The sequence below is a fragment of the Hermetia illucens genome, chromosome 3, assembly GCF_905115235.1.
Source record: "Hermetia illucens chromosome 3, iHerIll2.2.curated.20191125, whole genome shotgun sequence".
Taxonomy (NCBI): domain Eukaryota; kingdom Metazoa; phylum Arthropoda; class Insecta; order Diptera; family Stratiomyidae; genus Hermetia; species Hermetia illucens.
Window position 1 is genome coordinate 111,797,300 of NC_051851.1, and position 24,729 is coordinate 111,822,028.

At 42.7% G+C, this 24,729-nt stretch overlaps 1 protein-coding gene across 1 annotated transcript in view; it reads left to right on the forward strand.

Annotated features, from left to right (window-relative positions):
• The first annotated feature begins 9,624 nt into the window (after positions 1 to 9,624).
• LOC119652398 (neurogenic protein big brain) overlaps positions 9,625 to 24,729 on the forward strand; it is a 53,114-nt gene continuing 38,009 nt past the window's right edge. Inside the window, exons 1-3 of the mRNA XM_038056505.1 lie at positions 9,625 to 10,526; positions 17,738 to 17,904; positions 20,827 to 20,953. Of these exons, the coding sequence (XP_037912433.1) occupies positions 10,333 to 10,526; positions 17,738 to 17,904; positions 20,827 to 20,953 (488 nt within the window). The 5' untranslated portion in view covers positions 9,625 to 10,332. The remainder of the gene's footprint in view (positions 10,527 to 17,737; positions 17,905 to 20,826; positions 20,954 to 24,729) is intronic.

Here is a 24,729-nt window from a genome sequence, read left to right on the forward strand (position 1 = left end):
TTGACATGGGTGTAAGGGATTACATAATGCACGATTTGTTAAAGTTTGAAGAAAATCCAGCTATTATTAACAGTTATAGAGGGTGAAACTTCGCATTTTTTGTGAATTTCGTGCATTCTATAACGTGTATGACGTCATCATCAATGGGGTCGCAAAGAATTATTTTATTTTAGTTTTTTAGTTATTTGTACATGAAAATCAATTACTCCAAACAGACATATGTGTATGTAGGTAGATAGTATATACGTGCTAATGAAGTTTGCGAGTAGTGTCTAATTCAGATAGATATATTTGTACATTAAATCAGCCGTATTTAATATACGTACTATATACGTACATATGTATGCTTTCGTGCATGAAGTAAATCGGAAATATGGGTGCGATCAATTTATATACGTGCATGGGTATGTACAGTATTCAGAGTTTGTTCGTTTAGGGTGAGGATAATATATATGGTTGTAATATGACATACGGTCTTGTAGTTTGGAAAAATATCAAGGAATATGTTGGATTTGTAGCTATATACGATAGAAAAATGTGCATAGAAGTTTCTCACATAAGATAAACACAAAACCTTTATACCCGAAGCGCGCGCTTCCGGTATTCCGACGTGCTATATTTTTCTGACGATAATTCGTAAATATTATTTGTAAGTAATCCAACTGTTGTTTCATATAGCGACACGTTACAGTTCAGGAGGCCATCTTTCTTCTCAAATTGAGTGTTCGGACGCGCGTCTATAGGATCGGACTGAAAGTAGGTTCATCCAACTGACAAGGAACTGTTTGTCTGCTGGTCATGTGTTAGGGACAAGTGGATCTGGCGGAGGGATGAGCCAAAGCAACAGCCCGGTAATCGTCCTCCCTGCACTAGAGAAGGCGCTAATAGGGCCCCAAGCCAAGGTGAAACAATATACGCCAAGGGCTGCGTGGTCAATGGGGGAGCTTGGTCTTTAGTATACGAATTTTGAATACCTTGGGCACCTTCAGTTTCAAATAAGACTCTTACCCTGGTGGCCGGACTAGTCAAGGTGGGCATTCTTCCCGGACTACTCGTGGGACCAAGAAATGGTCTAAATTTGAAAAATAAATAAACCGACGATAGAAGAAGAGTTGGTGATGCCAAGCGCATCATCGAAGGACGAGCTGCTGGTATCCAGCCAGGAGACAGTAACCATCGCAGCATACTCGGTACCAGCCGTAGTCACTGTGCTGAAATTAACCGCAGGGACCTCCCGCAGCGAGGCGGCAGACGGGCTAGTGGAATCCACTGCCGTCAAACTGTATGTCCCGAGTACCGGACATAGTACTCCTAACCCGAAACCCTCGACGTTGGGGGATCCCTCAAAAGTAAAGGTCGACAAGTCCGCTGGTGTTCTGCTTAGAGCCAGTACCAGAAGGCCATGTATATTCTTAGCAAGGTTACTAAGAATATGCGAGGCGGTACTGTCCACGAGGATCTGTATTGAGGAATACAACAGCAAACGCCTGGCAAACGAGCAAAAGGAGAAGCCCACCGCTTCTAAACGCAATCGATTTCAAGACGAGGTCGAACAAGATCACAAACGAAGCAGAGTGGGCAAGAGCTCGGACGTTAAAAAACATTTGGAAAAAAGTAGGCAGCAACAGCCAGCGGACGAGTCACGAACTGCGAAACGCTTCAGCGACGTGGTGCTGGCGGATGGTAATTCTGCTAGCGGGAAATTAGCTTCGGAGGTGTGGGCACTAAGATAAGCGACGCCTAGGAGATAGTAAAGCTCGAAGTCATCCCCTACGACGAGATTCCCAGGAGACCGGTCACTTGCATCTGGTTGCCGAAGATCCGCATGGATAAGGACAAGCTCGTCCAGTCCCTGCGTCTTCAAAACCCCATGGACGACTGGGTTGTTATCAAGGACGAGGAACCCCAGACAAACAGCCAACCTTGCCTACTCCCCATAAACGGAGAGTGCCTGGAAGTTCTGGTAAAGGTCGACTATACAGTGCGGTTCGGAGTCAAGAACGGAAAGGAAAAGGTGTTCCGCTCAGCAAAACCGGACGACGACCTGGATCTAATCGACGTCGCCAACGAGCTGTTGGAGGAAATGAGGATCGACGGTCCGACGGGGACTGACGAACTCCCCACACAGGCAGATCATGCTGAGGGTAATGCAGATAAATCAGCAGCACTTGAAGTGCGTCTCCACTAATCTGCTTGTTTTCCTCGTAGAAGAAGACATAATACCTTGGGTCGGAGGCGACCAACCCATCAGAAGGCTCTAAGGCAAATATTTTAATTTATTCCACAGCACAGGAGACGCTGATCAGGATAGACCTAGAGAATGTATCCTCGCGAAGAAGAGTCTGCACGCATTTTTTTCTGGAGCTGAATTCCAGCGACTTAGGCGTGGTCAAACTGGAGCAGATGGGGGAGAGAACTTGTGTATTTCCTCGACTTACATGCCTCACGACCGATCAGCTCCGCCAGAAGAACCACAACACAACGGTGATGGTTGGGAGGAGTACCTTGGTACTAGCCCAGTAACCAACAATGGTATTCTTAGGGTGGAGAACTTTAGAGTGCCTAACCAAAGATACTTCTCAGATCACAGTTGGATACTTTTCAGTCTGGATCTTGCCGCAGAGGTCTCCAAACCCTTAAAAGACCCCAGGAGGATGAACTGGAGAAAGTTTGGTCAAGTAATTAAGAACAAACTCTTCGGTGCGCCAATTGGCAAGATTGGCGCAACAGACGAACTAGAGTCAAAGATCGGGGCTCTGGAAAAGGCATTCGATACCGTCTTTAAAGTCTCATGGCCTTCTAAGTAAGCAAGAAGATACTGTCACCGTGGTTGAATAAACATCTCTCCAGTCTCCACATGCTGGCCAGGGAAATCTTGAACATCTACTACAGGCATAAATATTAGCAAACGTGAATGGACTGCCTGAAGAAGTACAAGTCGGCGGTCTTGGTTGCACTATTATCAGAAAACGGAAACCACGAGCAAATCCGCGAGGCTCAATAAGATTCTCTCCAAGGAACATAAGAGCCCATCCTTCCTTAAAAAGTCGAAAGGCTCCTGGACGGTTCAGACGCATTTTCCCACCAGCGAGGAGGACTGTGAGTCAAAACCTTGCTTGGAGAATTTGTGGCCACCTCAGCTTCGCAAGAATATCAAATTGGTAATTACCGAGGATTTGATCGGCTGGGATATAAACAACTTCTCCGCATATAAATGTCCGGGCCCAGATGGCATAATGCCACTCATGCTACAGAAGTGGCAGGAAAGAGTTGTGCCGTGGCTTGTTGAGATTTACCGGAGCCATATCTCTTAGGACACGTACCACACCTGGAGACGCGCACGAGTATTTTTCATATCGAAAGCGGGCAGACACGGCCATGAATCTGCGAAGAACTTTCGACAAATCAGCCTCACCTCCGTGCTGAAGACCCTAGAGCGCATCCTGGACATCGACCTAAGGGCGATTATGGAGAGAACGCCTTTCTCTAAGTCCCAGCCCAGCATGCCTACCTCAAAGGCGAATCCACAGAAACCGCTCTCCACGAGATAATTGGCACGTTTGAGCGATCACAGCAGTATACTCTAGCTGCCTTCTTGGATATAGAGGGAGCTTTCAAAAAACGTTAATACCAACGCCATCAAGGAAGTCTTGAACAATATCGTACTGGAGGGATATCTTACACATTAGATGATATCCATGCTAAGTACCAGGATAATCCAGTCGAATTTGGGAGAAAACCACTTGACCAGAACTGTGAACAGTGGCACTCTCTCCCGTGCTCGGGTTAATTGTGATGGATGAAATTTTACAAATGTGGGACAGCAGCGGGGTGAAGGTAGTGGCGTATGCCGACGACTTGATGATATTAGTCTCAGGGATGTTTCCGTCTCTGTTATATGGTGACAGGATTTGAACAAAAAAGTACAATAGAGCAGAATATGATTCAAAGAACCGCGTATGCAGATGCTACTGGGGCTCTGCAGTCCTGCCAAACAGATTCTCTCAATGTACTCCTGCATCTCCTTCTCCTAGACTTCCACATTAAATACGTTGTAGCATGCAGTGCCGTCAGACTACGTGAGTCCGAATGCTGAACAGCGAAGTCCTACGACCACAGTAACATCCTAGACGAATCATCTCGGGAAATCTGGGCGTTCCCCACGGACTATGCCACATGCAAGCTGAACTTCATGTGAAACTTTGCTGTGGACTTTCCAACCATGGCAGAGTGGAAAACCGGCGGCGTGTTGCAAGGTTATGGCAAGTATTGTTCAGTGATGGATCAAAGATGGTCTGTGGAGTCGGCACGGGGGTTTTCTCGAATACACACAGTGTATCCGAGGTGTTTCGCAGCTCGCAGCTATGTGTTCCAAGCGGAAATACTGGCGATGCTGGAAGTCCATCGGTGGCTGGAGCATGATCCGAGCCCCAAGTGTAATATAGCGGCCATTAAGGCCTTCCACCCGGCGACGACCAGCCTGGAGGATGGTGGGGCAGTACACTAACGCGCTGAACAGTCTGAGCGACATGCTCAAGGTCATCCTTCTCTGGGTTCCCGGGCATAGGAACATAGAAGGGAGTCAGCAGGCTGACGGATTGGCCAGACATGGCTCTACTCTTGGTAACCCTTCGGCAGGTACAGTTGGCGTCTCGTTGGCGGCTGTCAAGGCCGGAATCTACTCGCCCTACTTAGCAGCTTCGTGCCTTAGATTTGGATTTGCCCCGCTTATAAGATAGCCCGAGCACGAGAACTCCTGTGTTAGACGCAAAATACCTCAACGCGACCATCTGCTGCCGACACATGCTATGCACTATCATCAAATCGGCAGCGACAGATGCCATGCATCGTCATCAATACTCTAAGCAAATATATGTCAACGCACTTTATTATACGCACATGCACATGAGTAAGCATCACTGTAATATTATAAATGATGCTACTCAACTATAATAGCTTGAGTTGAGTTGTTAAGTTGCCATCGTTCGTGTCACAATGAAATATTTACAATTCGAGGAAATTGTTTTTTTTTTATCCACATGAAGTGAGATCCATAACTCGCGTCCAAATGAATTCAAGATAACGACGGTCTGCACGGCGCACTGGCCCAATTCGCATTGCCGAAGCTGCGGAGAAGGGGGAAACCCTTAGGCAGTTCCTACGGTTACGGACGCTGGGTAAAACATTCTTTGGGGACCTCAGAGAGATTTCTAGCTGCACGCCAAATTTCATACCTTTAGCATAAACATAAGGATTTGCTTCGGGTATATTTCTAAAATATAGTTATATGCTATTATTAACTTTATTCGTGCAGATATCGTAATTTAATGTATTTTGAGACCTAGATTTTGTAGAGATGCATTGCTGCATTTTTTTTAGATTCCTCGGATGGATAGGTTCAGAACGAGACCTGTTTCACGTTTTGGGTGATTAAGTGATTGATTGTAATCATAATCACAGGCATGACTATGATCGTAAACATGTACTCATGCCATCGTACAGTCGTAATCACCGTAATCATAATCATGCAATCATATGAAATCATGAGCAATGTTCTTTATGCTGTACGAATCACATTATATCTAATAGGCTGTCCCCACCCTAAATGGACCGGGTTTGCGAATGTATTGGTGAAGCTTATCCGTACACATCATAGGCCCTCAACATCTGGCAGTATCTACATGTGGCTTAGTGCCAATGATATGTACGGATAAGCTTCCCCAATCCATTCACAAGTCCGGTCTATTGAGTGTGGATACTGCCTGTTAAATATACCGCGCCCCAAAGCTTCATTCACATATACACATTAATTTATACATATGGCTGCCTGGAGTAATTGATATTGGTATATAAATGATTAAAAAACTAAAATGAAATGTTTCCCTGTGACCTCCCGTTCATGTGAGCTCACTTTGTGATATTGACCAATTGATATGTTATGATGATGCCATATACGGTTTAGAATGCAGGAAACTTACAGAAAATGTAAGTGTTTTACCTTCTATAACTTTGTTAATCATAACTGGATTTCTTCAAACTTCCCAAAGATATGTCTTATGTTATCCCTTATACCACTGCACTACGGGTTTTCCGGCTAAATTTGAAAAATATATAAAATATACTATTATTAACTTTATTTGTGCAGATATCGGAACGGGATGCGTTTTGAGGTCTCGATTTCTTAGATACACCGCTGCGATTTTTTTTTAGATTTTTGGGTTGGATACATTCAGAGAACGTGACCTTTTACACCTTTTGAAGGTCATATTTTAAGCCCTCAACCCCCTATGTTTGACCCGATATCAAATAAGATACCAATTTCGAAAAGTACTAATTGAGATGAAAGAGTGCCTTGGAAGATATTTTTCCGTTTTATTGGTTAAAAGTATCTAATTTATACAAAAACGTGTTTCGGGGACTACCTGTCCCCTTCTTTCAATGGTTTTCCAACATTTGAATTTTTATTGCTCTTCTTGTGATTATAATATCTTAATTAGGCTTCTATTCTTCTCCTAGTCCTTCCTAAAAGTTCCACCAAGGTAGAAATGTTGTTGCACATGCCCATGTTTAGCCTTTTTTCGGGGGGAATTTTCGAAATGTGGAGACTCTCCTAGAAATCTAGTCTCCTAAGATCGTTCACCTTTTCAAGATACTGGCGTTGTCCAATGACATATGGTGTCCCTGCTCTATTATGTGACTGGCAACCGCGGACCTTATGTGTGGGTTATTTTTGTTTTTTAGCGAATTCGGCCTCCTTTAAGTGTTCTAACACCCTGGTGTGGACTAACTGTTGTGTTTCATCAACAACGGCGCAACAACCGGTATCCGGTCTAGACCTGCCTTAATAAGGAACTCCAGACATCCCGGTTTTGCGCCGAGGTCCACCAATTCAATATCCCTAAAAGCTGTCTGGCGTCCTCACCTACGCCATCGCTCCATCTCAGGTAGGGTCTGCCTCGTCTTCTACCATAGATATTGCCCTTACAGGCTTCCGGGCTGGATCATCCTCATCCATATGGATTAAGTGACCCGCCTTCCGTAACCTATTGAGCCGAATTTGATCCACAATCGGACGGTCATGGTATCGCTGATAGATTTCGTCGTTATATAGACTATGGAATCGTCTATCTTCATGTAGGGGGCCAAAAATTCACCATCTATTCATCGACTTTAAAGCCGCCGATGATAGCATAGCCTAGGTAAAGAGCCTAAGATGGTGAATTTTTGGTAACAGGTGCCATGATGGAAAGGGGTTTGGAGCGTGCAATGAGGTTGGCAAGCGTATAATCGATTTTACTTACACCCATAATCTTGTATTAATGAATACAAGGCTCATGAAACGATTGTCTCATCTTCCTACATTTTATAGCGAAAATAGTAAAACGCAAATCGACTATATTCTCATAAGACGCTGATTGCAAAGCCGTTCCCCATGAGACTACCGCACTTCAACATCGGCCAAGCCACCGATAAAACAGCGTGAGGAACGCACTTGCCCGCCGCGCATTAAATGGAGGCGATTTCAGGAGAAGAAAGAAAGAAGAAAGAAAGAAAGAAAGAAGATTACCAATCACTACGAATGTAAAAGAATCGTGAAGTCAAATTAAAAACACGATCCACGAAGCGGCCCCTGCAACCCTCAGAGTCACCAAGCCAGGTAAGCAGTGCATCAACCGAGATACTTGGCTTTAGAATGACGATGTTGATATGAAGGTCCGTGAAAAGAAGCGCTTGTACCACAAATTTCTCGACGATAAAACACTGGCCAATTAGTAAATTTATAAGAATGTCAACTGGGAAGGAAAGAAAGCGATCGCTGTCACCCGAGCGTCTCATTACAAACATCTTTACGATGAAGTGGACACTCGGGATGGCATGAAAGATCTGTATCGACTTGCTAAAAGCCGAAACGAACGGACATAAGATATCGAATACTTCTGTTGCGTCAATGACAAAAACGGTACTTTGCTTACCAACCGGCGATCTACGACGGATAGATACGAAGAATATTTCGAGCAGATTTTAAATTGCCAACATTTGGAGCAGTTCCACCTGTCAGCGCAACTGAAGTGGAGGAAGCAATAAAACGAATGAAATCGGGGAAAGCCACAAGACCTGACGACATCGCATCTGAGCTCTGGAAAGCGAAGAGCTGGACCCAACACTGTAGCCCAGTGAATTCTTTAATCGGGTTATTCAGGAAGGAGGAACGCCATCTACCTGACAAGAAAGCACCGCAGCATGGAAAAATTACCGTTCGATCCGGTTACTTTCCCATACCATGAAGATTTTTGAACGCATTCTTAACAATCGTATTCGTGAAATCGTTGAAATAACCGTGAATCAAGCCGGGTTTGTCAAAAACTGCGGAACTACCGATGCAATACACCCTGCGCAGTTACTCATGGAGAAACACTGTGAAAAGCATCGCCCTCTTTACATTGCATTTCTGGATCTAGAGAAAGCGTTTGAACGTGTGCCACACGAACTCATCTGGTCTGCTCTACGACAACACTCAGTGCCAGAAAAACTCGTGGGCTGGGTTCAATTGCTCTACCACGATCCGAAAAGTAAAATTGGAAGTGAGGCGAGTGTATCAAAACCATTTCGTGTCTCTGTTGGTGTTCATGAATGAAGTGGCATTCAACAAGTGATGTTCATTGTGATCAACGTATCAACGAACGTCTCAAATCTAAAATTTACCACACGTTTTGATCACGTCGGAACTGGGGATATCCGCGATCGATATGGATGGCTATTGAGAGAGGTGTCTTTCATGGTGTGATCACATAATCCGCGCTAACGAGAATCCACTTGCCAAAATTGTTCTGAACATCGTCAAGTCGACGGTGGGTGGCCAAAACAACGATACGCTGATACGCTGGGTGGTGATTTAAAAGCCTGGCGACTGCATCCAGATCAGGCATTTGATAGAACCAAATGGCGAAATCGATCACGGCGAGCCGACCCCGCTTGTGAACGAGATAAAGCTTGAAGAAAAAGAAGAATCTCGTAATGATGATAATGATTTTGTCCAACTCTGGTCCCCACTCCCTTGTGTTTTACCTAATATTTCTTATTTCCGAAACGCTCTTTCGCTTGAGGTCTTTCGTTTGATATCCTACACGATTATATGTTGTGAAAAAAAATCCCCAACTCCCTTTCGCATATATTGGGAGCTCCCGTTAAACTCAACACAAAATGGTACCACTCGTCGCACGTGGAGCGCTTCACAGACCACATATTCTCGCTAAATTTCGTGACGATAGGACCAGTCGTTTCGGAGTAAATCTTGTGTGACAGACGGATAGACAGGCATTGGACCGATTTTAATAAGGTTCAGTTTCACACAAAACCAATTCCTAATCTATTCCAAACTTATCAACCACCCTTGTTTTCTCATTTTTACAGGTGGTGGACTTGCATTTACTACTTTTAGGCGAATTTACACGAAAAGTATCGAACATTCGCTGCGATGCACGATAATGATACGTTTTTCACAGCCCTACGAATAAAATCAACTTTCGGAGCGCTTCGGACAAGTGCTTGTCGCACACGTGGTACTGCACCGGTTCCTCTGTCTGTCGTCCTCGCTACTACTTGAATGGGTGTGCGATCGAGTTTCGCCCGCGCCAACTGGCTTCGGAGCTGGTCGCATGTGTCTCGTTGTATATATGTACTCAAGGCTGTAGGGAAAATCGCGGATTGGTGTTGATTTCGGGAGAAAGGGTCGTCTGTGTTGAGCCGCAGTGCTGGCGACACTTGGTTCAGGTCGTTTGTGTTTGCCGGTGGTTTTCTCTGTGCGCTTCGTTTCTTTTGGTTGATTACGCGCGAACGGGATTTGGAGTTTAACAGTGTTCAACGCGTAATTGAGCGCTTCACGGCTGCTTAAAGTGAATTTCTAAGTTCCTTATTGTTGTGTTATTTTCAGTTGCGTTTAAAGTGGTTTCATCGGGTTCTTCCTCGTTTGGCGAAAGACGAAAATTTCGTTTGTTTAATCCATGAAGGCTAAACGTTTTGCGAACAATATTTAGATATCGGAGGCAAAGACGCGTTTGCCGTTGCTTGCATCGCTGGATCAATTAAATTTAATTGAAGTCAATTACACGGTCTTTGTAAACTCGTTCGATTCTGATTCGATTCGACAGTTCGGCTGCTTACTAAAAGTGCCAGTGGATTCATTGTATAATTCGTTGGCTTTTTGTGAACATTGAATTGTCCGTTGGAGTGCACATAACTGACATGAAATCGTGAATTGGGACAATATTCAGAGTCGGGACAACACTGATTTGCTTTATAACTGCGGCTGTATTACCATTTTCTGATCCAAGCATGGCAGACGAAAGCCTCCATGTGCCTTCGGCCGAGCAAAATATAGATTTTCACATCATTACTTTATTTGAGCGTCTTGAGACGATACGAAAGGATCGTTCGTTGATGCAAACAATTGGAGCTCGGCTGTCGAGTTCGTCGGCGCAGGGGAAGAGAAGCATGCAAGCAGAGATTCGTACTTTGGAGTTTTGGCGGTTTGTACCTTTTCTCTTGTAGCAAATTGAAATTACTAGCAGGTGGCAATCAGGTGTCATTAGCAAAAACTGAAAATCCATTTCTGGAGAAGGGCACATCCTTAGAAATATTTAGTCCTTTTTAAAATAATTATGATAATGGGGATAGAGAAACACTCAAATTATTTCCTATAAAGTAGGGACTCGCCAAAGTTGAATACAAGGTAAAGTTAAGTAGGCCTCGGCCGCCACAGGTAACTCTGAAAAGTTATCTTTTTGGTCAAGTTTTCAATTTGATTTTCGGCCGATTGTCACCGTTTGGGTGTTTGCAAGAAATAATAAAACGTTAATGCATGGGTAGAAACCGTTATGAAATATGTGGATTTTGCTTGCAAAAACATGTATATTGTTAGCTTCGGTGTACCTTGTGCCAGAGAGTGTTGGGTATATTTTTATTCGTAAATACGAATACCGATAAATTCTTACAATTTGAATTGTTTTGAGAATAGAAAGCGTTTGAAAGCAAAGACATGAGATATTCTTCTTCTTCTTTTGTCACGTAAATGTCTGCGCTTGTATCAGATATCAGCAAATGTCCGAGCCTGCCTCAGACAAATGTCTGAGTCTGTCTTAGACGTTAAACAGTCTGTATCAGACAACAGGCAGATAGATACCTGTATCGCTTTCAGGTGCTTTCTTTTTACAAAACAAATTTTACAGTTAATCACTAAAAATTCTATTAATATATTATTATTAACTTTAACTGAAGAGATATCGGAATGGAGGATATTCCGGAGCCTAGGCGCTTTGTGATTTTTTTCTGATTTTTCAGTTGAGTAGGTTCTGAGAATGGGTCCGTGAATGAAATTACCATTTTGACGTTGCCGCCCTCCCTTTTGTTTTACACAAAACTTTAAAAAGGTTTGGAAAAAGCAGCTTTTTTATATATACTGCTTCAGAATTTCACTCGTATATCAATTATTCTCATTTGACGTCAGAATCTTATTTGCATAGCTTAAGAAGCAGTAAATTCGGGCGAAATTGATAAGTTTGGATTGCTAAAACTTCGATATTAATATCTGGATTTCCACGAAACTCCAGTAGTATGCGCGATACTATTATATTATCTTGCTGGTGCCAAATTCGGTACTCTTAGAATCAGCTGAAGGGAGTTTCCAGTCAAATTCCAAAAGTTGGTAATATGCTATTAGTAAGTTTCACTGCGTTACACCATTTTAGTACCCACTTTCCTGATAGGTGAAGTGAATAGCTTATGAGTCATAGATGAAAGCGTATAAGAAACAGTTGACGTTTTCGATTTATTGGATTTTTTAAGGTTTTGTTTAAACAAAACCTTATTAAAATCGGTTTACTGTCTGTCTGTCTGACCGTCACACGCATTTTCCTCGGAGACGGGTATAGTGATTGACACCAAATTTGGTGAAAAGTTGGGAACCGTGAATGCTTACGCAAACACACTCACCGAACCAAGCGTCAATTATGCACTGATCTCAAAGTTATAGGTATTTTATTCGGACTACAGGGTGGGTTTACTAAATACGGTTGTGTGCTTTGTATGTGCGACAACAGATTCAATGAAAGGCACTATTCTACACAAGTATGGCCTGAAAGGTGAGAGTTTGTTTGCGGAAAGTCTCATTCAAAGTTAAGTGACACAAGATTCAAAGAAGTAATATTGGAGGGACCACAGGTACGCACATTGATGAAAAACCAGAATTTTGATAAAAGTTTACTGACGGCACTTGATGTCTCAAAGTAGTTATAAAAGGGTTTTTAGGGAACCATAGAGCTAAAAAAGTGGAACAGCTAGCTAACGCCATGTTAAGAGTGTACGAAAAATTGGGTTGTAGAATGCCGTTTTTGGCGTTTAAAACAACCAGATCCTTCAAAGCACAAAAGAGAAAAATAAAATTTCAATATATCTTGGGTTCAAATTTCATGAATTGAATTTTATTGTATTTTTTCTACCTAAATAATAAAAATAGACTTGATTAATATCAAAGATTCTGGTCAATTTTATTAGAATTCTTATGTTTGGGACTTTCAATTATTGATATAATTTGGTACATCCTCGTGATGAAAAGAAAATATGTATATATTTTTACTGAAAGATAGGAATAAATAAGAAAACATGACATTTCAAAGTGGGTGCTTATTTTTTAAGGTTTTGTGTGCCGTTTACTTTTTCTCTAGGATGATCGCAGCGCCCTCTACCGTGGCAGCAGGAAGACAGCTTTTTTTGGAAATGAGTGTATAAATTGCTCTGTATTTCAATAACGAACTATGTGCTCGGGCTGGAAAAAATACTATGCACGTTCAAGATATTAATAAATCTATGGTGAAAAATTCGTATTTGCATCTTTCTCCAGTTCTGCACAAAAAATTTCTAAAAAAAAAAACAAAAAAAAACGGGCTTCACACTGGATGACCCCCTTAAGAGTCATTTCATTTCATCATTCACGAATGAGCCAATGCCTAGATGCATATGAAAAAAAGCCTGAAGTATTAATAAAACATATACATTATGCAAATTTATTGTTTGCTATTTCATATAAATTGACACAATAATTCACAAAAGCTGATCGGTCTAAAAGCAGATAGGTAAACTTTTTTGACTTTACTGCATATGGGTGCCAGTTACCCCCGGATGAGACTTAGTGCTTCAACTGCGCTTCGAGAGGTTTACACTTCTCCTGCACCGTTCTGCGCCATGTTTTTATGGGGCGCCCTACTCATCAGTCATTTTGGGTCGACTCAATTGCGTGGCGTTGCCAGTGATGCAGTTGTTGCGATTTCTTTCTGTGTGACCTATTGATTGTCATTTCTGCATTTCTCTGAATAAATGCACTATACGTCGACGAAGTTCTTTGTTCGAAATTTTATCAGGCCACGGTATTGCGAAAACACGACGCAGGCAAGTGCTGACGACGGCTTAGAGCTCCTGGATGGTAGTGGCGGGGATTCCCTCATATAGCAACACAGAAAACATATTACCATGAAATAGTCGTTTCGTTGGTGTTGAGATGACTGCATTTCCAAATTTCGATGTTCTATCCATTAATGTAGATAGGAAGAGGGCGATGGCCCGTCACATTACAAACTTTGGTCGTGATGGTGTTTATTTTCAGTTTGACTCTACATGCCTCCTTCTCCAAATCCAGAGTCATTTGACCAAATTCCACAACTCGGTGGGAGAGGAAGATGTCATTAGTGTAGTTGAGTTGTTGGAGGCAAGGTATAGTAGTCGGTTGAAGTTGTCAACGTCCTCCGGGCACCGAAGTTATCAGTATAGTTGAGTTGTTTGAGGCAAGGTATCGTAGTCCATTCAAGTTCTCCACGCCCTCCGGGCAACGAAGTCACCGATGACAAGAACAAATAATATCGGTGACAGAATGCACTCTATCACGGCACAAAATAGCACTGTGACTCGCTCACCGTAACCTATTGAGCCGAATTTTATCCACAACCGGACGGTCATGGTATCGCTGATAGATTTCGTCGTCATGTAGACTACGGAATCGTCCATCCTCATGTAGGGGGCCAAAAATTCTTCGGAGGATTCTTCTCTCGAACGTGGCCAAGAGTTCGCAATTTTTCTTGCTAAGAACCCAAGTTTCCGAGGAATACATGGGGATTGGCAAGATCATTGTCTTGTACAGTAAGAGCTTTGACCCTATGGTGAGACCTTTCGAGCGGAACAGTCTTTGTAAGCTGAAATAGGCTCTGTTGGCTGACAACAACCGTGCGCCGATTTCATCATCGTAGCTGTTATCGGTTGTGATTTTCGACCCTAGATAGGAGAAATTATCAACGGTCTCAAAGTTGTGTTCTCCTATCCTTATTCTTCCTGTTTGACCAGTGCGATTTGATGTTGGTGGTTCGTCTTCGGTGCTGACGTTGCCACCATATATTTTGTCTTGCCTTCATTGGTGTGCAGCCCAAGATCTCGCCCCAATGACCGCCTGCTCGATCTGGATGAAGGCAGTTTGTACGTCTCCGGTGGTTCTTCCCATGATGTCGATATCGTCAGCATAGGCCAGTAGTTGGGTGGACTTAAAGAGAATCGTACCTCTTGCGATTACATCAGCATCACGAATCACTTTCTCTCATGGCCGTGTACAGTTTTACCCTGGCTATGCTAACATATGTGGCTTTAAAGTCGATGAATAGATGGTGCAACTGATTTTCACATTCCAACAGTTCAACAGTCAGAGAAAATCTGATCTGTTGCTGATTTGCCTGGAGTGAAGCCTCTTTGGTATGGGCCAGTGATGTTCTGGGTGTATGGGGCTATCCGGCCTAGCAAGATAGTGGAGAATATCTTATAGATGGTACTCAGCAACGTGATACCTCTATAATTGCTGCATTGTGATATGTGATATCTTTTTATGTATGAGACAGATAATGCCTCTTTGCCAGTGGTCAGGCATTGATTCGCTGTCCCACACCTTGAGCACAAGCTGATGGACCACTTTGTGTAATTGGTCGCCTCCATATTTCACCAATTCGGTTGTAATTCCATCGGCTCCTGGCGACTTATGATGTTTAAGCCGATGAATTGCACGCACTGTTTCTTCTATAGTTGGTGGTGGCAGTTTTTACTCGTCGTCTTCAGTTGGCGGGACCTCCAACTCGCCCATGTTATGGTTGTTCAGTAGTTCATCAAAGTACTCAACGCATCGCTCCAATATGTCGACAGAATATCAGATTTCCCTCTTTGTCTCGGCAGGATGAACATCGAGGTGTGTAAGGCTTCATCCTGCTGATTTGTTGGTAAAAGTGACGCGCCTGGTGCGGTTGCTCCCTGTACTTTTCGAATTCACAGACCTGTTGGTTCTCCCAGGCTTCCTTTCTCCGTCTATGAAGTCGCTTTTCCGCTCGCCGGAGTTCGTGGTAAGTCTACGCGTGTGCCCGTTTCCTTTGAGAATGGAGCATTACTCGGTATGCAGCATTCTTTCGTTCCGTTGCTAGCTTACATTCATCGTCACAAGCGGGTCGGCGCGTTGTGAACGATCTGGCCATTTGGTTCTATCAAATGCATGATCTGGGTGCAATCTCGAGACTTTCAAATCCCCATCTAGCGTATCAAGTCACCGCTGTTTAGGTCTGCCTTTTGGTCGTTTACCATCGACTTCGATGTTCAGACCAATCTTGGCAAGTGAATTCTCGTTAGCACGAATTACATGACCATACCATCGAAGACGCCTCTCTCGCAACTTTTCCACGATCAGTGCAACCCCATAACGCACTGTGTGATATCTCCCTTTTTATATATGAGATAACGCCGCGTTGCCAATTGTCAGGCATTGATTCGCTGTCCCATACTTTGAGCATAAGTTGATGAGTTGGTGTAACTGGTCGCCTCCATATTTAACCAATTGGACTGTAATTCCATTGGCTCCTGGCGACTTATGATTTTTTAGCCGATGAATTGCACGGACTGTTTCTCCTAAACTTGGTGGTGGCAGTATTTGTCCGTCGTCTTCAGTTGGCAGGACCTCCAACTCGTCAATGTTCTGGTTGTTCAGTAGTTCATCAAAGTACTCAACTCATCGCTCCAATATGCCCATTCTGTCGGAAATAAGATTTCCCTCTTTGTCTCGGCGGGATGAGCGTCGAGGTGTATAAGGCTTCATCCTGCTGACTTGTTGGTAAAACTTGCGCGCCTGGTGCGGTTGCTCCCTGTAATTTCTAGTTCACACACTTGTTGGTTCTCGCAGGCTTCCTTTTTCCGTCTGTGAAGTCGCTTCTCCGCTCGACGGAGTTCGTGATAAGTCTCTGCGCGTGGCCGCGTTCTTTGAGAATGCAAAATTACTCGGTATGCGGCATTCTTCCGTTCCATTGCTAGCTTATATTCACCATCAAACCAGCCGTTCCGGCTGGTGCCAAGTATGATTGTGGCCGTATCCATGATAACGTTCTTCAGGTGGTTGTGAAGATCATGTGTTGATGCTTCATCTCCTGGTCCTCTGTTGGCTGCGGTTATTGCGGCATCTATTTCCCTCTTATAGGTGTCGCGGAGGGTTGTGTTGTGGATGGCTTCAGTGTTCACTCTCACCTGATTGTCAGAGGGATTCTAGGTGGTATTGTTATTCGAGCTCGGAGCACCATGCCAACGAGATAGTGATCCGAGTCTATATTGGCCCCCCTATATGTTCTGACATTCATCAAGGCTGAGAGGTGGCGGCGTTCGATCAACACGTGGTCAATTTGGTTGAAAGTGGTCCCGTCTGGAGAGGCCCACGTGTGTTTGTGGACCGCTTTCCGCGCAAACCAGGTACTTCCAACAACCATTTCGTGTGACCCTGCTAATTGAATAATTGAACACGTAATGGTGTCTTTTAATGAAAGTTAGGGCAATTTAATTCTGACCATTATTCAATAGTTGTGAGCTTTCTACATATTTAGTGTTTTTAGTTTCGGGTTTTTTGTGTTTTTCTTTCGAGGAGGAGTTTTCCAATTAAGCTATTATAGCCCTCATTAATTGAGTAATTAGGATAAAATATTATGAATATAATTCTATCATAGTGAAGAAGAGTTAATTTTTTCTACCACAATAGATAGTATATTGTGTATGCTAAAATTCGAGGAAGGATAGGTTAAACAACAAAATTTTAGGGGAGCTAAACAAAATGTTTGTCTTTATTATTTTTATAGATTGGCTTTTATATTTTACAGTAAAGTCTTAGGTGCTATTCAATGATCCAACTAGTGCAGTTTTTGAATTACAGTAGAATCCCGATAGTTCGTAAAGTCAAGGGACTAACAGTTTTGTACGAGTTATCGGGAGTAGAAAATAAAGGAAATTAATTTAGAAATTAACGCACCTGTGGCAGCTATTTAGACATGCGTGAAGAATCACCTACATACAGTTTGTCTGGTACTTCTGAAATACCCTATATACATGAAGCCTATATAGAGATTACTGAACATTTCTACTCTCTTGTGTATTGTATTTTTGTGGTGGTGTGTAAGGTGAATTGCTTCTCTAATACATATTTCCCATAATAATTTTAAGCTAAATGAATTTGTTCTTGCGGATATAATCTGCTTCAATCAAATACGCACTTATGAACCATACCTTTTACTTGTATTTTGTCTTGAAATGTACGGCAGTTAATAAAAGTAACTCTAACATTTATAGGAGGCGCCTTTTGGCCTTATTTCAATATAATTCATTAATTTTATGTTTTTTCCAATTTTGCTTATAGGTCAATAATATCAGAATGTGTAGCTTCATTTTTCTATGTATTTATTGTATGTGGAGCAGCAGCTGGAGCTGGAGTGGGAGCTAGTGTTTCGTCTGTACTTCTGGCAACATCACTTGCTTCAGGATTTGCGGTTGCTACGTTAACACAATGCTTCATGCATGTTTCAGGTGAGCGATTCCTTGGTTGAAATGAGTGCATTTAAGTCCGTAGTCTGGAGTAGTTATTATTGAGAGGCATAGTATATAGTATCACCCAATTGCACTTTCTTTTATTGTGGTTTGTTGGCTTCAATATTGTGGTTTCTGGAAATCCATCACAGTTATCTCATATCACAAATAAATTTGAGAGAATGTTTATACAAACGCTTGTCAGTTTTGTCATGACGCAAAACTAGTATCATACATACATTGAAATGATTTGTGAGTAGAGGAAATATGATTTTAGACAACGGAAGCGAATATAAATGTGGTATCAAAGCTCATTAAAAATATGCACTTGTCTTTCAATGCTGGATTGCAATTTTAAATGGCGTTTTTGACGCTGTTTTATGAAGTTTATTAGGGGATTTACGATGGCAATGTACTCGCGTATTAGAGCATTATTATTGGCCATCATTCATATACATAAATAGATTAAAAGCAACATTTGAGGGAGTTGATAATGACTGCTTTCGGATTTGTTTTTTTAAGGGTTTGTGTCAAACAAAACTTGATTAAAATATATTTACTGTCTGTCTATTTGTCACATGCATTTTTCTCCAAAATAGCTGCATTAATTGAAACCAAATTTCGTGGACATATGGGAACTATGAAATCCCACGCATATAGGTGGCATGAATTTGCGTGGAGTTTGAAGGGGGCTGTCCATACATGCAAAGGGTTACATGCTCCCTTTTTAAGGTTTTGTGTTTACACAAATTAAATTCGGTTTACTGTCTGTCTGTTTGTCGATCACACGCATTTTTCTTGGAGACGGCTATAGCGATTAACACCAAATTTGGTGGAAAGGTGGAAACGTGAACGCACGCGCATACAGTAAGTTACATCCGTCTGTGTCGAATTTAAGGGGGGGGGGGGGGTCCCATATATGCAAAAGGGGGGTGTCATTTTTTTTCACTAAATATAGTCATGTGGGGTATCAAATGAAAGGTCTCGGTGATTACTTTCCGAAACCGGTGACAATTTTGACATTTGCTTAAAAGGTGGGGACTACGGGAGAACTACTCAACCGAAAAATCTGAAAAAAAAACATGACGCTGCCACTATATAGTGCCTAGGCAAAATATTCTCCATTCTACCTACCTGTTCAAATAAAGCTAATAATAGTATATTACAATAATTTTGGCTGCGATACCCCCCTTAAGTTCATTCTAGTACCACAATGTAAGGGGTCATGTTCCTGCCGAGTTTGGTGGAAATCGCACTATTACTAACAAAGTTATAACAGGTCAAAGTTGCCGTGTCTGTGCAAATTTGAGACTTTGTATGTAAATATCACGCGAAAGTGGATATTCTCACATAATCTATGCATATATCTTACGTGCTAGGTTATAGTACTACAAATGCACACTCAAATCACTATATAAAAGAAATACACAAAACCTTTCATACCTGAAGCGTCCGTCCAGCTTCCGGTTTCCCGACTTGTTTTCTCCCAATATAGCCGTGTGAAGTATCAAATGGCTTCAACTAGTACCTTCATAAGTAGACTTTGTTTTCGACATAAATTTCAAACTGCAAACTTAAAGTGAGACAGGACTCATTTTCCGAAATTACTCAACTCTCAAAACGAATATTTTCAACTCAGAAAACTTGAAATAGTCAGGGTGATTCGTTTACATGAAATTTCAATCTTAACATACATTCCATTCTGATATCTGGTCAAATAAACTTAATAATAGTATATTACCAACTTGTTGAAATTGAGTTCGTTCAAGGTGTATTGTAAATTTTGCAGCAGCATGGAAAAGATAATATTGCGCATAAGTCAATGGTCATAGAAATAAATTGCTGATGCCATAATTAGCGAGAATAGTTGATATAATGGCTTTGTGGAAAACAAAACCTTATTGAAATCGATTTATTGTCTGTCTGTCTACTACTATTGATATGAAATTTACTGGGGAAGTGGAAACTGAACTCACACGCATGTAGTGAATAACACTGTTCTACGTTGAGTTTAATGGAGGGTCCCCATTATTTTTTCACCAAATGTGGTCATGTGGAGTATCAAATGAAAAGTCTCAGTACTTTTCTCCCGTCAGTTTTGACATTTGCTGTAAAAGGAGGTAGTGTGCGGACTAAAAAGTGGTTATTTTTTTCACGGACCCATTCTCAGAAGTTACCCAATCGAAAAATTCGAAAAAAGATCATAAAGCTGCCACTATAGAATATCCAGGTTTCGAAATATCCTCCATATCAGTATCTACTCAAATAATATTATAATTTTGGAATTATAAATTGTAACGTTAACGCTAAAATATACGGCACAACATTACCAGGTTTGGTGGAAATCGTACTATTACTAACAAAGTCAATTGACCAAGTTTTCGTTTTGTGCAAATTGACTGGAATCTACGGCTTTGGATGTTGACTATACTTATGCATATAAAAAATACACAAAACCTTTCCTACTTGAATCGTCCAGCATCAGGTTTCCTAATTTTTTTTTCCGTGAATGTTTGTTTCCTGTATGTATGTATAAGGCCAAGAATCTGTAACTAAAAAATGATTATTTATCCAACTGAGTCACAGCGTTTTCCTTGTTGCTCAAAAGGAGAGTAGTTTTTCATCTTCTCCAAGATAGAATCATGGAGGATTTTCTTATCTTCTTCAGCTTCTACACTTGTCAGGCCGAGTCAAAGCTATTTAGTTGCTCGCCCCTGATACAGTGTTTATCACCACACCTGGTCAGAGCTATAGCGGTCCACTCTACTCGAAGCCATATATCGGACTTATCCAGGTGCGGCTAGAGCAAATCCAAATAAACCCTGAGCTCTTACAAAGAATCTACAACATAAATCCCGTACATGTAGATATATATTCCAAACCTGCGATTTAGTTTATTAATGAAAAATGTTACATTTTCAGGTGCTCATATTAACCCGGCCGTCACTTTTGCTTCATGTATTATACGTGCACTGTCACCTTTGCGAGCAGCAATGTACATAACTGCACAATGTGGTGGAGGTATTGCTGGTGCAGCGCTACTCTACGGGTAAGTAGTAATGCCAATTTTAAAGATAAATATTATTTAAGAAAGTTTAAACCCACATAAGAAAATTATGAACCCTAATTTTATATGGAACTAGTTGAATCCGTCAGACATTACTCTGCCTAGGGATATTCGTAAAAACTGCGAATTTTCTGCGTGTACCGGAAGAAGTAAAGAAATCAGATGATTCACTTACCTTGGTACTTCGTCCCCACCTACTCGAGTTGGCCGATCAGATTCGATTCTGCCATTGAAATGCCACGCAACTTGCCGGGAATTATCGGAACCGGGATGGCGCGGGAACTGGAACGCATAGCAAAATTGTGGGGGGATTCGTCGTTCCAAACGATGTCATTTGAAAGCATGCATTGTTTTTACGAATATGCTGTAAATAGTGGTTGGTTGCAAATTGACCTTACCAGAATACCGCCTACCAAGCATTTCTTACTGAAACTTCAAAGCGGGGAAATGTAAGCACAATATAGCCATTAGATCATCATCATCAACGGCGTAACAACCGGTATCCGGTCTAGGCCTGCCTTAATAAGCAACTCCAGACATCCCGGTTTTGCGCCGAGGTCCACCAATTCGATATCCCTAAAAGCTGTCTGGCGTCCTGGCCCACGCCATCGCTCCATCTTAGGCAGGGTCTGCCTCGTCTTCTTTTCCTACCATAGATATTGCCCTTATAGACTTTCCGGGTGGGATCATCTTCATCCATACGGATTAAGTGACCCGCCCACCGTAACCTATTGAGCTGGATTTTATCCACAACCGGACGATCATGGTGTCGCTCATAGATTTCGTCATTGTGTAGGCTACGGAATCGTCCATCCTCATGTAGGGGGCCAACAATTCTTCGGAGGAACGCGGCCAAGAGTTCGCAATTTTTCTTGCTAAGAACCCAAGTTTCCGAGGAATACATGAGGACTGGCAAGATCATAGTCTTGTACAGTAAGAGCTTTGACCCTATGGTGAGACTTTTCGAGCGGAACAGTCTTTGTAAGCTGAAATAGGCTCTGTTGGCTGACAACAACCGTGCGCGGATTTCATCATCGTAGTTGTTATCGGTTGTGATTTTCGACCCTAGATAGGAGAAATTGTCAACGGTCTCAAAGTTGTATTCCCCTATCCTTATTCTTGTTCGTGTTTGTGTTTGACCAGTGCGGTTTGATGTTGTTGGTTGATTCGTCTTCGGTGCTGACGTTGATGTGCAGCCCAAGATCTCGCTTCAATGGCCGCCTGCTCGATCTGGATGAAGGCAGTTTGTACGTCTCGGGTGGTTCTTCCCATGATGTCGATATCGTCAGCATAGGCCAGTAGTTGGGTGGACTTGAAGAGGATCGTACCTCTCACGGATCACTTTCTCGAGGGCCAGGTTAAAGAGGACGCATGATAGCGCATCCCCTTGTCGTAGACCGTTGTTGATGTCGAATGGTCTTGAGAGTGATCCTGCTGCTTTTATCTGGCCTCGTATATTATTCAGGGTCAGCCTAGTCAGTCTTATTAATTTCGTCGGGATACCGAATTCTCTTATAGCCGTATACAGTTTTACCCTGGCTATGCTATCATAGGCGGCTTTAAAGTCGATGAACAGATGGTGCAACTGTTGTCCATATTCCAACAGTTTTTCCATCGCCTGCCGCAGAGAGAAAATCTGATCTGTTGCTGATTTGCCTGGAGTGAAGCCTCTTTAGTATGGGCCAATGATGTTCTGGGCGTATGGGGCTATCCGGCCTAGCAAGATAGTGGAGAATATCTTATAGATGATACTCAGCAACGTGATATCTCTATAATTGCTGCACTGTGTGATATCTCCCTTTTTATGTATGAGACAGATTATGCCTCGTTGCCAATCGTCAGGCATTGATTCGTTGTCCCATACCTTGAGCACAAGTTGATGAACCACTTGGTGTAACTGGTCGCCTCCATATTTAACCAATTCGGCTGTAATTCCATCGGCTCCTGGCGACTTATGATCTTTTAGCCGATGAATTGCACGGAGTGTTTCTCCTAAACTTGGTGGTGGCAGTATTTGTCCGTCGTCTTCAGTTGGCGGGACCTCCAACTCGCCGATGTTCTGGTTGTTCAGTAGCTCATCAAAGTACTCAACCCATCGCTCCAATATGCATGGCCATTCTGTCGGAAATCAGATTTCCCTCTTTGTCTCGGCAGGATGAGCATCGAGGTGTATAAGGCTTCATCCTGCTGACTTGTTGGTAAAACTTCCGCCTTCTATGCCTGGTGCGGTTGCTCCCTGTACTTTTCTAGTTCACAGACTTGTTGGTTCTCCCAGGGATTCTAGGTGGTATTGTTATTCGAGCTCGGAGCACCATGCCAACGAAATAGTGATCCGAGTCTATATTGGCCCCCCTATATGTTCTGACATTCATCAAGGCTGAGAGGTGGCGGCGTTCGATCAACACGTGGTCAATTTGGTTGAAAGTGGTCCCGTCTGGAGAGGCCCATGTATGTTTGTGGACCGCTTTCCGCGCAAACCAGGTACTTCCAACAACCATTTCGTGTGACCCTGCTAATTGAATAGTCCGCAGTCCGTTATCATTTGTTTTTTCGTGTAAGCTATGGGAGCCAACGTATCGCCTGAATACGGGCTCCTTCCCTACTTGGCTGTTAAAATCCCCAAGTATGATTTTGATATCATATCTGGGACAGGCTTCGAGAGTTCTTTCTACTGCCTCGTAGAAGGTATCCTTCTGCGACTCTGCAGTCTCCTCTGTAGGGGCGTGAACGTTTATGAGGCTTATATTTCTAAATTTGCCTCGCAAGCGTAGAGTGCATAGCCGTTCGCTTATGCTTTCAAAGCCGATAACAGCAAGTTTCATTTTTTGGCTGACTAAGAAACCTACTCCGAGCACATGGTTTACTGGATGACCGCTATAATATATGGTGTAGTGGCTCTTCTCCAGGAAACCGGTCCCTGTCCATCGCATCTCTTGCAACGCTGTTGCATTAGCCCTGTATTGGGACAGGGTATCGGCTAGCTGCTTATCAGCTTCATCTCTGTACAGGGAGCGCACGTTCCATGAGAAAATGCGCAAATCGTTGTTCCTTTGTCGTTGCCGGGTCCGTCGTTTTAAAATCCGTCCTATCCGAGGCTCCTGTTGTAGCTTCGTAACAAGTTGTTTTCCGTGTAGGGTTGTCAGCCCTACCCAACCCCCAACCTGGAGGACCAGTTGGTACAATTTGTCCCGTTTTTAGGCGCGGGAGACTCGCCTTCATCGTTCTCCGTCTGCAGCTTTTCGTCAAGAAAGAGCTCCCAGCGGTCACCACGTGGAGGTGGAGATAGGGTTTGGTAGTAGAGCTGTTGGTTTTGGTTCAGCAGGCATTTGCCAGGTTTTATGCTCCATCGTGGGTACCAATCCACGTTTCGCCCCGGGACCTATACTACCCTTTGACCCCCATTAGATCAATGAGAATATTTGGATGCATTTTGTACTCGTAGTCTTCATTCAATTGAATACTGCTTTATTAGGATCGATTCTTCATTTTATTCGAGCCTGTCGTGAATGTTCAGCTTCGCGTCATTTGCTTCTGCTCGAAAATTTATATGTGGTCGAGATGCTTCGACAACCCTTGAAGTAGAAACTTAAACTCACTTATTGTTAAATCATTGGTTTCGTTTTTCCGATGTTTTAGCAGCTCCTTAGCTGTAATAGCTCTTAAAGTAGAGGCTTTGATTCTTTCTATTTCCAGTTGTGAGTCTCGTTCTTCTTCGGAAAGTACTAGCCGGCGAAAAAAAATTACACCCCCCTTTTGTA